The sequence below is a fragment of the Oncorhynchus masou genome, chromosome 18 (assembly GCF_036934945.1).
Source record: "Oncorhynchus masou masou isolate Uvic2021 chromosome 18, UVic_Omas_1.1, whole genome shotgun sequence".
Taxonomy (NCBI): domain Eukaryota; kingdom Metazoa; phylum Chordata; class Actinopteri; order Salmoniformes; family Salmonidae; genus Oncorhynchus; species Oncorhynchus masou.
In genome coordinates, this window is record NC_088229.1 from 544,174 (window position 1) to 558,717 (window position 14,544).

At 43.4% G+C, this 14,544-nt stretch overlaps 1 protein-coding gene across 1 annotated transcript in view; it reads left to right on the forward strand.

Annotated features, from left to right (window-relative positions):
* LOC135503818 (neural cell adhesion molecule L1.1-like) overlaps positions 1 to 13,821 on the forward strand; it is a 137,716-nt gene extending 123,895 nt beyond the window's left edge. The window contains exons 25-28 of the mRNA XM_064921957.1: positions 349 to 498; positions 7,854 to 7,985; positions 8,105 to 8,177; positions 9,754 to 13,821. Of these exons, the coding sequence (XP_064778029.1) occupies positions 349 to 498; positions 7,854 to 7,985; positions 8,105 to 8,177; positions 9,754 to 10,015 (617 nt within the window). The 3' untranslated portion in view covers positions 10,016 to 13,821. The remainder of the gene's footprint in view (positions 1 to 348; positions 499 to 7,853; positions 7,986 to 8,104; positions 8,178 to 9,753) is intronic.
* The last annotated feature ends 723 nt before the right edge of the window (positions 13,822 to 14,544 follow it).

Sequence of the window (14,544 nt, forward strand, 5' to 3'; positions counted from 1 at the left end):
TATATACAGATGGAGGGGAGGAGAGTATATACAGATGGACGGGAGGAGAGTATATACAGATGGAGGGGAGGAGAGTATATACAGATGGAGGGGAGGAGAGTATATACAGATGGAGGGGAGGAGAGTATATACAGATGGAGGGGAGGAGAGTATATACAGATGGAGGGGAGGAGAGTATATACAGATGGAGGGGAGGAGAGTATATACAGATGGATGGGAGGAGAGTATTTGCGGAGGCAGACACTTTTGATTTCTTTATTTCTTTTGATTTCAGTTTCTGCTCTTTTTTCATCCAATATTTGTCTCTCACTTTTGTTTGTGTGTGTTTGTGTGTGTGTTTGTGTGTAGTTGGGGGTAAGTGGGAGGAGTCAGAACAGGTTAACACGTTGCAGGCATTCTATTCGCTTACGGGTCTTCAGCCTGGAACACAGTACCGCCTCCTCATCACCCATGGCAACTACACACACTGGGAGGACGAGATACAGACCACCGGTCCAGGTAGACATACACACTCGCTCGCTCACACACACACACAATCACACACACACACAATCACACACTCACACACACACAATCACACACTCACACACACACAATCACACACTCGCTCGCACAATCACACACACACAATCACACACTCACACACACACAATCACAAACTCACACACACACAATCACAAACTCACACACACACAATCACACACTCACACACACACAATCACACACAATCACACACACACACACACACAATCACACACACTCGCTCGCACAATCACACACACACAATCACACACTCACACACACTGAATCACACACACACAATCACACACACTCGCTCGCACAATCACACACATACAATCACACATACACAATCACACACACTCGCTCACACAAACAAATACTGACGTCCACACACATTTATGTATATTTAGTCATATACTGCCATTTAGATGATATAACTTAAAACACGGTGTTTCAGAATGTCACCCCAGTGGGAATCGAACCCACTTCACAACCTCTCATCTTTCAATGTTCTCATGTTGTCTGATCTCGCTCTCGCTTCTCGCTTTTCGCTCCCGCTCTATCTCTATCTCTCTCTGTCGGCTATTGCTTTGCTATGGAAGGTTTGGAAACTGCTTCATTTTTGGTGGTTGTAGAATTTAACGGCTCTTTTCTGGATTTAGATCATCAGCAAACAGTCGACATTTGACTTCAGATTCTAGAAGGGTGAGAAAGGGTGCTGCAGACTGTTCTAGGGCCCTCGCCAATTCATTGATATACAGATGGAGAGGAGGTGGGAGATGGCAGCATCGCGACTCGCTCTTAGAAAACTTTGCAGTATTTTGTTTTTATATGTGTCCAAAGGGCAAGGGTAGTTCATCTCAACTACCGTATTGCACGACTGCAAGGAGGAGGGAAGTCACATGAAACAGCTGGCTCGAAATCATGAAACGAATGGTCAATCAGGTTTGTGTGTCGAGATATCGTGATATCTCTTTGGATCGGATTCTGCAACAAGAGGTTTCTAAACGTCTTTTTCCCAGGGGTGCTTTCGACAGATACCCCTCGTGAATGACTGCGTTGCAGCTAGTGTTAGGGGAAGACAGTGTGGTCAGTGGAGAAGGCACGGTGGCCTGTGACCATACCTGGTTGGTTTTCCAATCCATCAAATGGGAGTAACCAATCCATCAAGTCTGCTCCAAGTAGCAGGGTTACAGTTTCGAGGCTGGTAACATACACAGGGTGGATGAGCGATACGTCCTTGAAGTGTAGTTTCAGCATGACTCTCAATCTGAGAGGAGAGATAATTTGAGTCACCCCTCGAAGTGCAGTGTCGCATCGTTCCACTTTTAACCAACGTTTAGTTGGCTTCAAAGCCCTTTTTAGATCATCAAACAATGTTTGAGAGATGAGTGATATTGCGGCCCCAAATCAATTCACGCTCTACTAGTTAAGCAGTCCTCCCGGACTGTTTCCATGTATGGGCGTTTAGATTAGTTTTTAGTGGACATTCCCAACGAAGTGGAGTGATCGTTCGCAATGACATGATGTGCCATTTCTGTTCAAGGTGAAAGCAGATCGACTTTTCAGATTTTGAGTGGGCTTGGCTAACCTGTCTGGGAAAGGGGTTCCGCTCCTTGTCAAACTTCAAAATCGAGTGGTCAGGGCTCTTAGCATTCCGAACTTTTGATGCCTCAAAAGCTGTGCTTGAAAGCTCTCTGAGTAGTAAGATAGGCAAGCCAAAGTGGGCTGTATGGCCCAAGTAGGTAATGAAGGTGGGATACATGTTCGACAGGAACATTTGTTTAAATGGTAACAGGTCTTCCATGCCTGTTTCAGTGAGTAGGCCAAAGTAAGCTGAACGAAGCCTGTGATAGTAAACTTGTGGGTGTTCGTTCCGAGTTTGTTTGATGGTGTTAGCCAGTGAGCTATCGTGTTTGCGTGTTGCAGAACCACTGAAAGCTGTGGGAGGTTTAGCATAGTCATTTAGCACGTGTTGCTGTTGTAGACCAATGAACCTCGTCACGTGTCTATTTTATGTTTGCTTCAACAGGTAAACCCTGTCAGAACCCCTAGCATTCGGGTAGCCATCCAATGCGTCCTCTATGTCAGGTAGGAACGTCTCAGTATCGTTTGGCTGACTAGGAACAGGGTCAAAGGTGGGGAAATTCTTGACGAGTTTGTCAAGGTATTCTGTGCCAAGCGGGAGGAGGGTCAGCTTCATCCTGTGGGGAAGTTGGGGCCGGAGGGCCAAGAGGAGAAGCCAAGCTTTGGCTTTGTTGGCCATGAGGCGCCATATTACTCAGTGCCAAGAAGAGAAGACTGAGGGACACATGAGGTAGGCTGTAAGGGTCCTGTGTGTAGCTGGTGTAGAGTCAGGCGCAGGACAGCAGATATGAGCAATCAAAGTTTTTTACTCAAAAAGACAAATGTACAATGTAACATCACGAGCCCACAGACGGACCAAATTACAATAAACAATCACTCACAAATACAACATGTAGAACAGGGGGTTAAACAATAAACAAGTATATTGAATACGTGAAGCCAGGATGTGATCATGACAAAGACAGAACAAATGGAAAATGAAAAGTGGATCGGCGGAGGCTAGAAAGCCGGTGACGTCGACCGCCGAACAAAGAGAAGGACCAACTTCGGCGGAAGTTGTGACAGAAGAAAAATCTGAAACCTATCTTCTTTACTCTTGTGAGTACAGGGCTCCGGTTGCTTGGATTGGTAGTCACGCCGTGACCATTCTGGACTTCCTCCAGATGGTACCTAAGGGTGGTATTCTGCTGCATTGCAGAGTCCACTTCAGCACTTAGAGTACTGATTTTGGACACGTGAGTGTTGCACTTGCTCCTTTCGGTCTGTTTGTAGATAACCTGTCAGATTTATCTAGTTTGGCTAAATTGAGTTGTTCCTGCAGCATATGATTTTGTTCCTGTAGAAGAAGATTTTGTTGAAGAGTTTGTGCTTGTTCTTCGTCAAACGCAGATCCATAGCAGAATTTTTCCCTTATCTGCATTTGTCTTTGGTTTCCCGGTTCTCACCACCTGTCCCTTTATGTCTACCATTACACAGCTGTGCACTGTGGTATTGGACAGATGCCAATCTCAGACGGCAAGACATCAGAGCTAGACTGGAGAGAACCTGTACGAGGCCTGCACCCGATGGTTGATTTTTGAGAGCGTTGATCGCAATTTCTGCTGTTCTTCCGCTAATGGAATAATTAAGGTTGGTATCGCTGCTGAGGCCAGAGATCAATCAATTTATGGGTGGAGGTTCACTAATTAGCGGGGGCGAGTGGGGACTACCCCCTCTGATAGCTTGCACATTATTAAAACATTTGAAAGGAGAAATGTTTTTCCTAATTTTCTAAAGTTTGGTTGTGGAATATGTTGGAAGCTGCAAAGACAATTGAAATCTATTTATAGAAGTTAATGGACCACCAGTACTGTTACCAGTAATGTGGGAGTTGGAAGTGATGAATTTGCAAAAAATTATAATGATTAATCATACCTGGATAGGCTATCTGGGACTTAAACTTAGCCTGGGAAGTTGGTTCATCTAGGTTACTATTGCAAAGTTTAAAATGTCTCATTTAATTGGAAGAACCTAGAAAGGTATGTTCAACCATTGAACTTATTCAATTGAATGAGACGATGATATCCAAGCAATTGAGATTGTCTGGATTATCATAAAAGTAACCTGTAGTTTTAAATGTTACATTCACCATTAGGTTCACTTCCATCAGTACTGGGGTTTACTGAATGTGCTTTGCAAAAGCAAATTTTACTGATTGATCAATTTTAATGATAAAACAAACCTGTATAGGTTATTTGGGAATTAAATTTTAAATTAACCTGACACTTGTCAATCTAGGTTCATGTGAAAAGTTTAAATTGTCACATTGTAGAAAACCAATCAATTTGGATATTATTTAAAAAGTCCACTTGTTAGTTCAATTGAATGAGACATCGATATTCAATACATTGATGGCTGATCACGTATTGAACGTGATCCACGTTTGGGTGTCACACAATTATTTTTGAAGAAAATGTACTGGTGATTCTTCACCACCAGGTTGTCACTGATGGCGGAAAGCTGAAATCCACGGAAGTACAAAGGGCGGGACTTCCATTGCGCATGGAGGAGGAATTTCAACGTAACACAGGAAAAAGAAAATGCTGTTTTCCCTTTGTTAGCTGTAGCATATAGTGCTAAGCTAATCCTATTTGTACAGAAATCTCACTTTCAAGCACAAAATAGGGTCCCCTTCACCATGGAAAGGGGGTTTACTAGTGACATCTCACATTAACCCATTTGGTATACAATTTGCTAGCATTATATTACCGGAGCACACGGTCCATAAAAACAGATATGCCTGTTGCCTACCCACACTGGCTTAGCGCGGTAGGCGGACAGATAACTTCTGCTCGGTCACAAAACTATCCTCCAATTTCTAACGTTACTGGCTCTATGCCCTTGTTCTAGAAATGAATATTGGCCGACCGAAATCGTACCGTTTGGCCTAATGGACTAAATCTGGAACTTACAAGTCATTGCTCTGACGCTATCGACACACGACCAGAGGCGCTTCCAAATAGCTTGTTCAAATGGAAACAACCAATATCTTTCTCTATTCGCATACAACACCTCTGTTTGCACAATTTACATTACATTACATTTAAGTCATTTAGCAGACGCTCTTATCCAGAGCGACTTACAAATTGGTGAATTCACCTTCTGACATCAGTGGAACAGCCACTTTACAATAGTGCATCTAAATCATTTAAGGGGGGGGGGGGTTGAGAAGGGGTTGAGAAGGATTGCTTTATCCTATCCTAGGTATTCCTTGAAGAGGTGGGGTTTCAGGTGTCTCCGGATAAATACGTATATATAATTCAACAGCAAAATCCAATTATATCTTAGATTCCTCACACGGGACGCCATAATATGTCGTGCTTTAAATCAATTCTCTGTAATTATTGTTACGTGATTAAACTAATCATGTAAATGTAATTAACTAGGAAGTCAGGGCACCAAGGAAAATCTTCAGATTACAAAATTATAATTCTCCTAATATAACTTTCAGATATTTTAATATCTGATCAATTAGTATCTTATTAATGAATTATTATTTACCTCACATCAGTCTCATTCCAAACGTAAATTGTTAGTTATCTGCACGAACCCAGGCTTTACTGTAAATCATCCATACACCAATTGGCTTAATCATTTATTTGCTAACTAACTAAATAAACACAGAAATGCATAAACAAACAGTAGATCTGTTACTAACTAATGATAGGGAAGGTTCCCTAGTGGGCTGAGCCAATAGGATGGCTTTGTGGACAAAGGGAAGTGGGTGTGGACTGAGAATAGGCGGGAAAGACCAGAGGGATCACTACACACAGTACTACTATAAATATATTCATTGAAATGCTAATCCTTTGCACATGAACGCTCACTCATTTGGGAATAATTGCATTAAAGCATTTCGATTAAAGCATTTCGTGGTTAGAATGGGTACTTCAGAGTACCATTCAGAAATGATCTCATAGATAGATGTTTCGGTGGTTGTCGGTAATCGCATCCCAGGTTTACATCATTTCTAGCTGCAGACTAGAAATTAGTATCTAAGATTTGCTCTTATTCTGTAGGGATCGATAGTCTCAGAGTATAACCATTTCCAGCCGTGTAGCCAATGCTCCATGTGGTATGGATATGGATAACTATTCTCTCACGCTATGGGTTTGCTTAGTCTAAACTCAAACCTGTGCCACCTCAGCTAACACCGAGGTACTGGTGGTCTAAAGAGGATTTCCTCAGGGGGTTTTATTCTTAACAATAGAAAAGGCGGTTCTATGACGTCTGATCATGTCTGTAGTCACGGGGAAGTGCCAATGACTTAGTTAAACTTTAAAGGGAATGCAATTCTCTCACATTAAAGGTTTAACATCATATTACATCATTTCACAAATAGCTTCATCTTTACTCATTTATTTTATACAAGACTTAGATGCGGCAGGGGTAGCCTAGTGGTTAGAGCGTTGGACTAGTAACTGGAAGGTTGTGAGTTCAAACCCCCGAGCTGACAAGGTACAAATCTGTCGTTCTGCCCCTGAACAGGCAGTTAACCCACTGTTCCCAGGCCGTCATTGAAAATAAGAATGTGTTCTTAACTGACTTGCCTGGTTAAATAAAGGTAAAAAAACAAAACAAAAAAACATAATTGAGAAATGTACACATTCAGAGATATAGTTATGTGTGTTTCCTGTCCTCTCTGAGGTCACCAAATGAAAAACACTTATCATACCCATCCCTTAAGTATCCACGGACCATTCCCACCTTCTCACAAGTAGACATGTTGTTTCATATTCCCATTTTGGGGATTTAGGAGTTTGCCATGTGAAGTCCTTTGTTCTCTCTGTGCCTCCCTTTCTGCATGGTCAAGGGGAGAGAGTCTCCGCCAGGAATTTACAACCTGAGATAGCAGAACCTGTGTGTAGGAAAGAGTGGGAAGTCACGATCTGTACCCAGAAAGGGCCACGTCATGACAATACCCAGTGTGCGACAGAGCTGCAGGAGTGTGATCTGTTTTTGTTAGTTATGTTGTCATAGTTGTACCTATGGGGGAATATGGGGGAGGGAATGCTGTCACCTGCAGGCAGGTGTTTGTCCCCCTGTGGGCTGAGGGCGTCAGATTCTTGTCCAGTTCAGGCATTTAGGTCGTCACAGACATGTCCCTGGGCCTGGAAATGGTTTGATTTCCCCTCCAGGATGGAGAAGCTGTCTTCATTAAAGTTGGGGTGGGGGTGTGGATGTGGCTGGTGGTTCTGTAGTCTGGATGTAGGTCTTCTCTGCGTGGGTTCTCTATGTGTAGGTCGGGGGGGGGGTCCCAAAGGTCTGGGAGATGGTCTGGGCGGGGTGTCTGTTGATCTGTTGCCCCTGTGTGAGGTTTTGGGGTAGTGGTTGAGGGTGATGGTGGGCACTGCTGCCTCGTGTAGGTGGACCTGGTCATGTAGGCTGTTAAATTCCATGTTGGAGCGGTGGGCCAGGTAAACATTTGGTTTTGAGACAGAGTCACAAGAACTACTGGCGTTTACCCACTGTATGGTAGCAGGGTGGAAGTCTTTTCGTGGTAGCAGGGTAGAGTTAATTAATAAAGAGGTCTGGTCTCTGTCTCTCTCTCTTTCTCTCTCTCTCTTGCACTCACTTCTCTCTCTGTCTCCCCAGAGCTGCGTGGTGTGGAAGGGGATTTTGCTACTCAAGGCTGGTTCATAGGGCTGCTCAGTGCTGTGTGGTTGTTTAATAAAGAGGTATTTTCTCTCTCTCTGTCTCCCCAGAGCTGCGTGGTGTGGAAGGGGATTTTGCTACTCAAGGCTGGTTCATAGGGCTGATCAGTGCTGTAGTGTTGCTGTTGTTGCTGCTTCTGGTTCTCTGTTTCATCAAGAGGAGTAAAGGGGGCAAGTACGCAGGTAACTTTCCCCTCTGGGATGTGTCTGTCTGTCCCTCCGTCTACTGTACGTTTTCACACTAACTTGACTTGCAGGCTGCGTTTGTTCGAGCTGAGCACTCACCTGTATCTCTCCTCCAGTGAAAGACAAGGAAGAGAGTCAGATGGACTCCGAGGCTCGGCCAATCAAAGACGAGACGTTTGGAGAGTACAGGTTTGTTATATCTAACCTCACACACACACATCTTTACACAGCACACACACACACATCTATCTTTACACAACACAGCTAAGAATTCTAGGGAGAGAGAACTTTTTTGTGACGTTCCCTGTAATGTTCCCCAGATGTTTGAGGGTCCAGTTTTCTGTTAGTTAGGGGAACATTCTATGTATGTTAGCAGAAACATCCTGAGAACCTGTTTAGCATGTTTTGTCATTACTTCGGAAAATTCCCTTAGACATAACCCAGAATGTATCTGCCATGTTCTCCGAATGTCCTATTTGAAAGCTCTAGACAGGTTTCATGGGAACTTCGCAGGAACATTTCTGTATCAGTTGTCAGGACATCAACTGATGGTCCCAAAGAAATGTTTTCATTACACATTACGCCTTGTTACTGTTGCTGAGCCAATAAAGGCCCTGCTTCTTTTGCTGAGCCAATCAAGGCCCTGCTTCTGTTGCTGAGCCAATCAAGGCCCTGCTTGGTGAACCACTGATCCACTCATTGTTCTTTGTCTGTTGTCAAGGAGACTCACACACTGTGCTTTTAACATACTGTGTTTGACAAACATGATTATATAGTGCATGTTCATTTTTACAGTAATAATTATTCTCACCTGGGATTTGAACTCACAACCTCTTGATTCATGGTACCCTGATCTTCCTGCTACGCCTCCATGTTGGGTAGCAGTTAATCTGAATATTCTCATCATTGATTTGATTGACTTATTTCAACAATTTTAGGGCTTGCTGTATAGTGGTCTAATGTTGGTGGGGTATACCACTGATCAAGGCCTTGATGGGCTCAGCAACAGTAGCAAGGGGTGATGTAAAAGATTTGTACCTACACACTGAAGAAGGCTACTCACCAGCGACGCTTCTGGGAAAGTGAATTCAAGGGTTTTGCTCACCAGTGATGCTTCTGGGAAAGTGAATTCAAGGGTTTTGCTCACCAGTGATGCTTCTGGGAAAGTGAATTCAAGGGTTTTACTCACCAGAGATGCTTCTGGGAAAGTGAATTCAAGGGTTTTACTTCACATCTTTACACAACACACACACATCTTTACACAACACACACACATCTTTACACAGCACACACATCTTTACACAGCACACACATCTTTACACAACACACACACATCTTTACACAGCACACACATCTTTACACAGCACACACATCTTTACACAGCACACACATCTTTACACAGCACACACACATCTTTACACAACACACACACATCTTTACACAGCACACACACATCTTTACACAGCACACACACACACATCTTTACACAGCACACACACATCTTTACACAGCACATACGCATATTTACCCAATACACACACAAAACAAGTATTTTTATTATCCAATAACCCTGACCTCTAACCTCTAACCTCTGACCTCTGACCTCTAACACTGACCTCTAACCTCCCTCTCTACCCCATGCTGCCCCGTTTCTGCAGATCTCTGGAAAGGTGAGAACTTTTTCTTTCTCTCTTCGTTCTATTTTGTTTTAACATGGTGTTCATATGTAGCTATTTCTCTGTTACTGTTTCCTCTGTCTCCATAGTGATGGTGATGAGAAGCGGTCAGTCAGTCAGCCATCTCTGTGTGTGGAGAGTAAACTGGGGAGTGACGACTCCCTTGCCGAATACGGAGACAGTGTCGACATCCAGTTCAACGAGGACGGCTCTTTCATTGGTCAATACAGTGGCCGAGGGCCCGCCCCTACAGGAAATGAGAGCTCTGGCCCCGCCTCCCCTGTCAATCTAGACCCACCTCCGCCTCCGATAGGCCCCTCCTTCGCCGGAATACTGGACAGGACCAGTTAAATAGAACAGACACACACACCATCAGACTGCCTGCATGAAGACCTCTCATTCCTGACACCACTGCCATCAGACTGCCTGCATGAAGACACATCATTCCTGACACCACTGCCATCAGACTGCCTGCATGAAGACACATCATTCCTGACATCACTGCCTGCCTGCCTGCTAGACATACACAAGTCCAGTACATTCCATGGGGGTACAGAGAAGTCATTTACAGATCAGCTTGCCTTCTCTACTCAACGTTTACACACACGGTAATACACACAGGGTAGTACACACATCTGGTAACACACAGTAAAACACACACTCAGAATGCAGCAGCCACTACTCCAAAACCCTTTGGCGCAGTGTACCATAGCGCACTTCGCTTTATCACAGGTAACAGGTTTAATCCTCACCACTGCGTCCTTTATCAGAAGGTCTGCTGAACCTCAATAAAACCTCATAGAACACTTCTTTACTCCCTTTTTGTTGATAAAGCATCCAACACTTCTCTTAAAATTTAAAATGCAATGCACCAAACCCGCTCACAGGGCTGGTCAACTCTTAAGGTCCCTCGTGTCTCTACCAACCAATCAGCTTTTAGTTTCAACACCCCCCCCCCCATCTTGAATCACTGGTGCCAATAGGGCAGTTAAGGATCCTGATGAAACTCACTGATGTGTGTGAGTGTTCTTTAGAATGCTGATGGAACTCACTGATGTGTGTGAGTGTTCTTTAGAATGCTGATGGAACTCACTGATGTGTGTGAGTGTTCTTTAGAATGCTGATGGAACTCACTGATGTGTGTGAGTGTTCTTTAGAATGCTGATGGAACTCACTGATGTGTGTGAGTGTTCTTTGGAATGCTGATGGAGCTCACTGATGTGTGTGAGTGTTCTTTGGAATGCTGATGGAACTCACTGATGTGTGTGAGTGTTCTTTAGAATGCTGATGGAACTCACTGATGTGTGTGAGTGTTCTTTAGAATGCTGATGGAACTCACTGATGTGTGTGAGTGTTCTTTAGAATGCTGATGGAACTCACTGATGTGTGTGAGTGTTCTTTAGAATGCTGATGGAACTCACTGATGTGTGTGAGTGTTCTTTAGAATGCTGATGGAACTCACTGATGTGTGTGAGTGTTCTTTAGAATGCTGATGGAACTCACTGATGTGTGTGAGTGTTCTTTAGAATGCTGATGGAACTCACTGATGTGTGTGAGTGTTCTTTAGAATGCTGATGGAACTCACTGATGTGTGTGAGTGTTCTTTGGAATGCTGATAGAGCTCACTGATGTGTGTGAGTGTTCTTTAGAATGCTGATAGAACTCACTGATGTGTGTGAGTGTTCTTTAGAATGCTGATGGAACTCACTGATGTGTGTGAGTGTTCTTTAGAATGCTGATGGAACTCACTGATGTGTGTGAGTGTTCTTTAGAATGCTGATGGAACTCACTGATGTGTGTGAGTGTTCTTTAGAATGCTGATGGAACTCACTGATGTTTGTGAGTGTTCTTTAGAATGCTGATGGAACTCACTGATGTGTGTGAGTGTTCTTTAGAATGCTGATGGAACTCACTGATGTGTGTGAGTGTTCTTTGGAATGCTGATGGAACTCACTGATGAGTGTTCTGGTTGACTGTAATAATGTATTTGTGTTGTAGTAATGTAGTGTTTCTGTAACTGCTGCTTTTTGCTGTTTTATTAAATGATCATATTGAATAGTTTGTTATCAGGGCACCACTGAGACGCTGATTTAAATTGGGCTTCCCTGAACACATACAAATTGAATAAAAAACACACACCTAAGAGCCCGACCAAACCCTGACACTCTTAGTCCAACCATCCGTCCTTCTCTCCATCTCTCCATCTCCTCATCCCTCCTCTTCTCTCCATCTCTGCCTCTCCTCCCCTGAGAGAGAAGGGGTAGGAGAGGAGATGGAGAGAAGAGAAACCTTATCCTTACCCTAACCCTCATACTAACCCTAACCTTTAAACCCTAATTCTAACTTGTAATTGTAGCCCTAAAACTTAAAATAGCCTTTTTCCTTGTGGGGACCAGCAAAATGTTCCCACTTGTCTGAATGTTCCTTGTTTTACTTATGGTACCCCCAATGATAGTAAAAACACACACACACACACTCTCTTCTGTTTCTCTCTCTTTCTCTTCTCCCGCCCCTATGGAATCCATGGACTAGTCAAGCTCTGTAGCAAACTTCTACTACTGGGCTGAAGGAGGAGGGGGCAATGGAGGAAGGAAGAACAGAGGAGGGAGAGGGAGGTAGAGAGATGGAGAGAAGAGGGAGGAGAGAATCAGAAGTATCATTCTCTGAATGTAAATAGAAGCTGAAGATTGTTATCTATCTGATCATTATTTGATCATTTCAATTGATCCTTTTTCAAAGTGATTAGTTTAATGTAACTTGGTTTTGTAGCTCCCACTGCTCTCTTCAGTTAGACTGCTGTTCCTGTGTGTCATCATATCTACGATAATAATCATCCCAACCTGGATGGTTTCACTCTTTCTTTATTGGCTTGTCGTCCAGACGCTTGTGTTTAGATCGTAGAAAATCTTTCAACTTGTGTTTCTGTATGTTAGATAAACAGCAGCTATAGATTATTGATAAGAAATGTCATCTGTAACAATTTATTAGTCAACATTGATAAGAAATGTCATCTGTAGAACTATTTATTAGTTAACATTGATAAGAAATGTCATATGTAACAATTCATTAGTTAACATTGATAAGAAATGTCATATCTGTAACAATTTATTAGTTAACATTGATAAGACATGTCATCTGTAACAATTTATTAGTTAACATTGATAAGAAATGTCATCTGTAACAATTTATTAGTTAACATTGATAAGAAATGTCATATCTCTAAAACAAAAAGGGCAAACCAAAGTTCAGTCAACGTTAAAAGAACATGACATCATCATTACATCATCGCCAGGAGTAGAAGCTCAACGCATCACGTCTTTTGAAAAGTGGGCAGGGCAAAGAGGAACAGGAGAGAAGCCTGTTTGGCCCAGAGCACAGAGGCCAGTTTGGGGTGTTGTTCCCGGTATAGCAGTGTCCCTGGGCATCTCCGAAGATTGATATGTCATATTAATGTGGTTGAACACTTTTAATGGCATTGTGAGCAGAGAGACTGCAATATAGACAAACTGGAATGAACCCAATACGCTCTACAGACTCCTCTCTGGTCTTGTCCAGCCTCTGCTCTATGCTAGTCGGTACTAGGAAAGTTAGACATTTCCGACTTGCTAAGTTGTTGAATATGGCAAGTACAACAATTAGCATGCAAGAGATTTTGGAGTTTCCTAGTTCCGACTAAGAGGTTAATGTGTCATATCTGTCAGGCTGTCTGGGTCAATTCAGTTTCCTCTTAGAAGTCTGTCTGTCTGTCTGTCTGTCAGGCTGTCTGGGTCAATTCAGTTTCCTCTTAGAAATCAATTGGAAATGAACCTGTCTGCCTGTCTGCCTGTCTGCCTGTCTGCCTGTCTGTCTGTCTGTCTGTCTGTCTGTCTGTCTGTCTGTCTGTCTGTCGCAGCCTTCTTTTACAACTATAAACACAGAGAAAAACAACAAAAACTACAAAAGGGAAATCTTTAAATATGAATATTTTACAATAACCAATAAGTATATGACTAATATTAATAATAATATCAACATTAATATTAATACTGACGTCTAGGTACTGGGGGAGGAAGGGAGGGATGAACACAGAGGGGAGGGTTAAACAACTGATATTGTACCTGCTTGTTGTGTATCTTATTAATTAACCCCACAGCTAATAATAAACTGGGACTATGCATAACCAAGATGCCACTACACTGACTTATTGTGGGTGTGGGTGTGCGTACGGGGGTGTGGGTGTGCGTACGGGGGTGTGGGTGTGCGTGTGTGGGTGTGCGTACGGGGGTGTGGGTGTGCGTGTGCGTACGGGGGTGTGGGTGTGCGTGTGTGGGTGTGCGTACGGGGGTGTGGGTGTACGTGTGTGGGTGTGCGTACGGGGGTGTGGGTGTGCGTGTGTGGGTGTGCGTACGGGGGTGTGGGTGTGCGTGTGTGGGTGTGCGTACGGGGGTGTGGGTGTGCGTACGGGGGTGTTTGGGTCCAGACAAGACAACAATGCAACTGACCATCACATCCAGACAATACAACAATCAAATCAAATCGTATATTTCACATGCGCCGAATACAACAGGTGTAGTCCTTACAGTGGAATGCTAAATTACAAGCCCTTAATTAACCAACAATGCACTTTTAAGAAAAATACCCCCAAAAATGAGAAATAAAAGTAACAAATAATTAAAGTGCAGCAGTAAAATAACAATAGCGAGGCTATATACAGGGGGTACCAGTACAGAGTCAATGTGGAGGCTATATACAGGGGGCACCGGTACAGAGTCAATGTGGAGGCTATATACAGGGGGTACTGGTACAGAGTCAATGTGGAGGCTATATACAGGGGGTACCGGTACAGAGTCAATGTGGAGGCTATATACAGGGTATTACGGTACAGAGTCAATGTGGAGGCT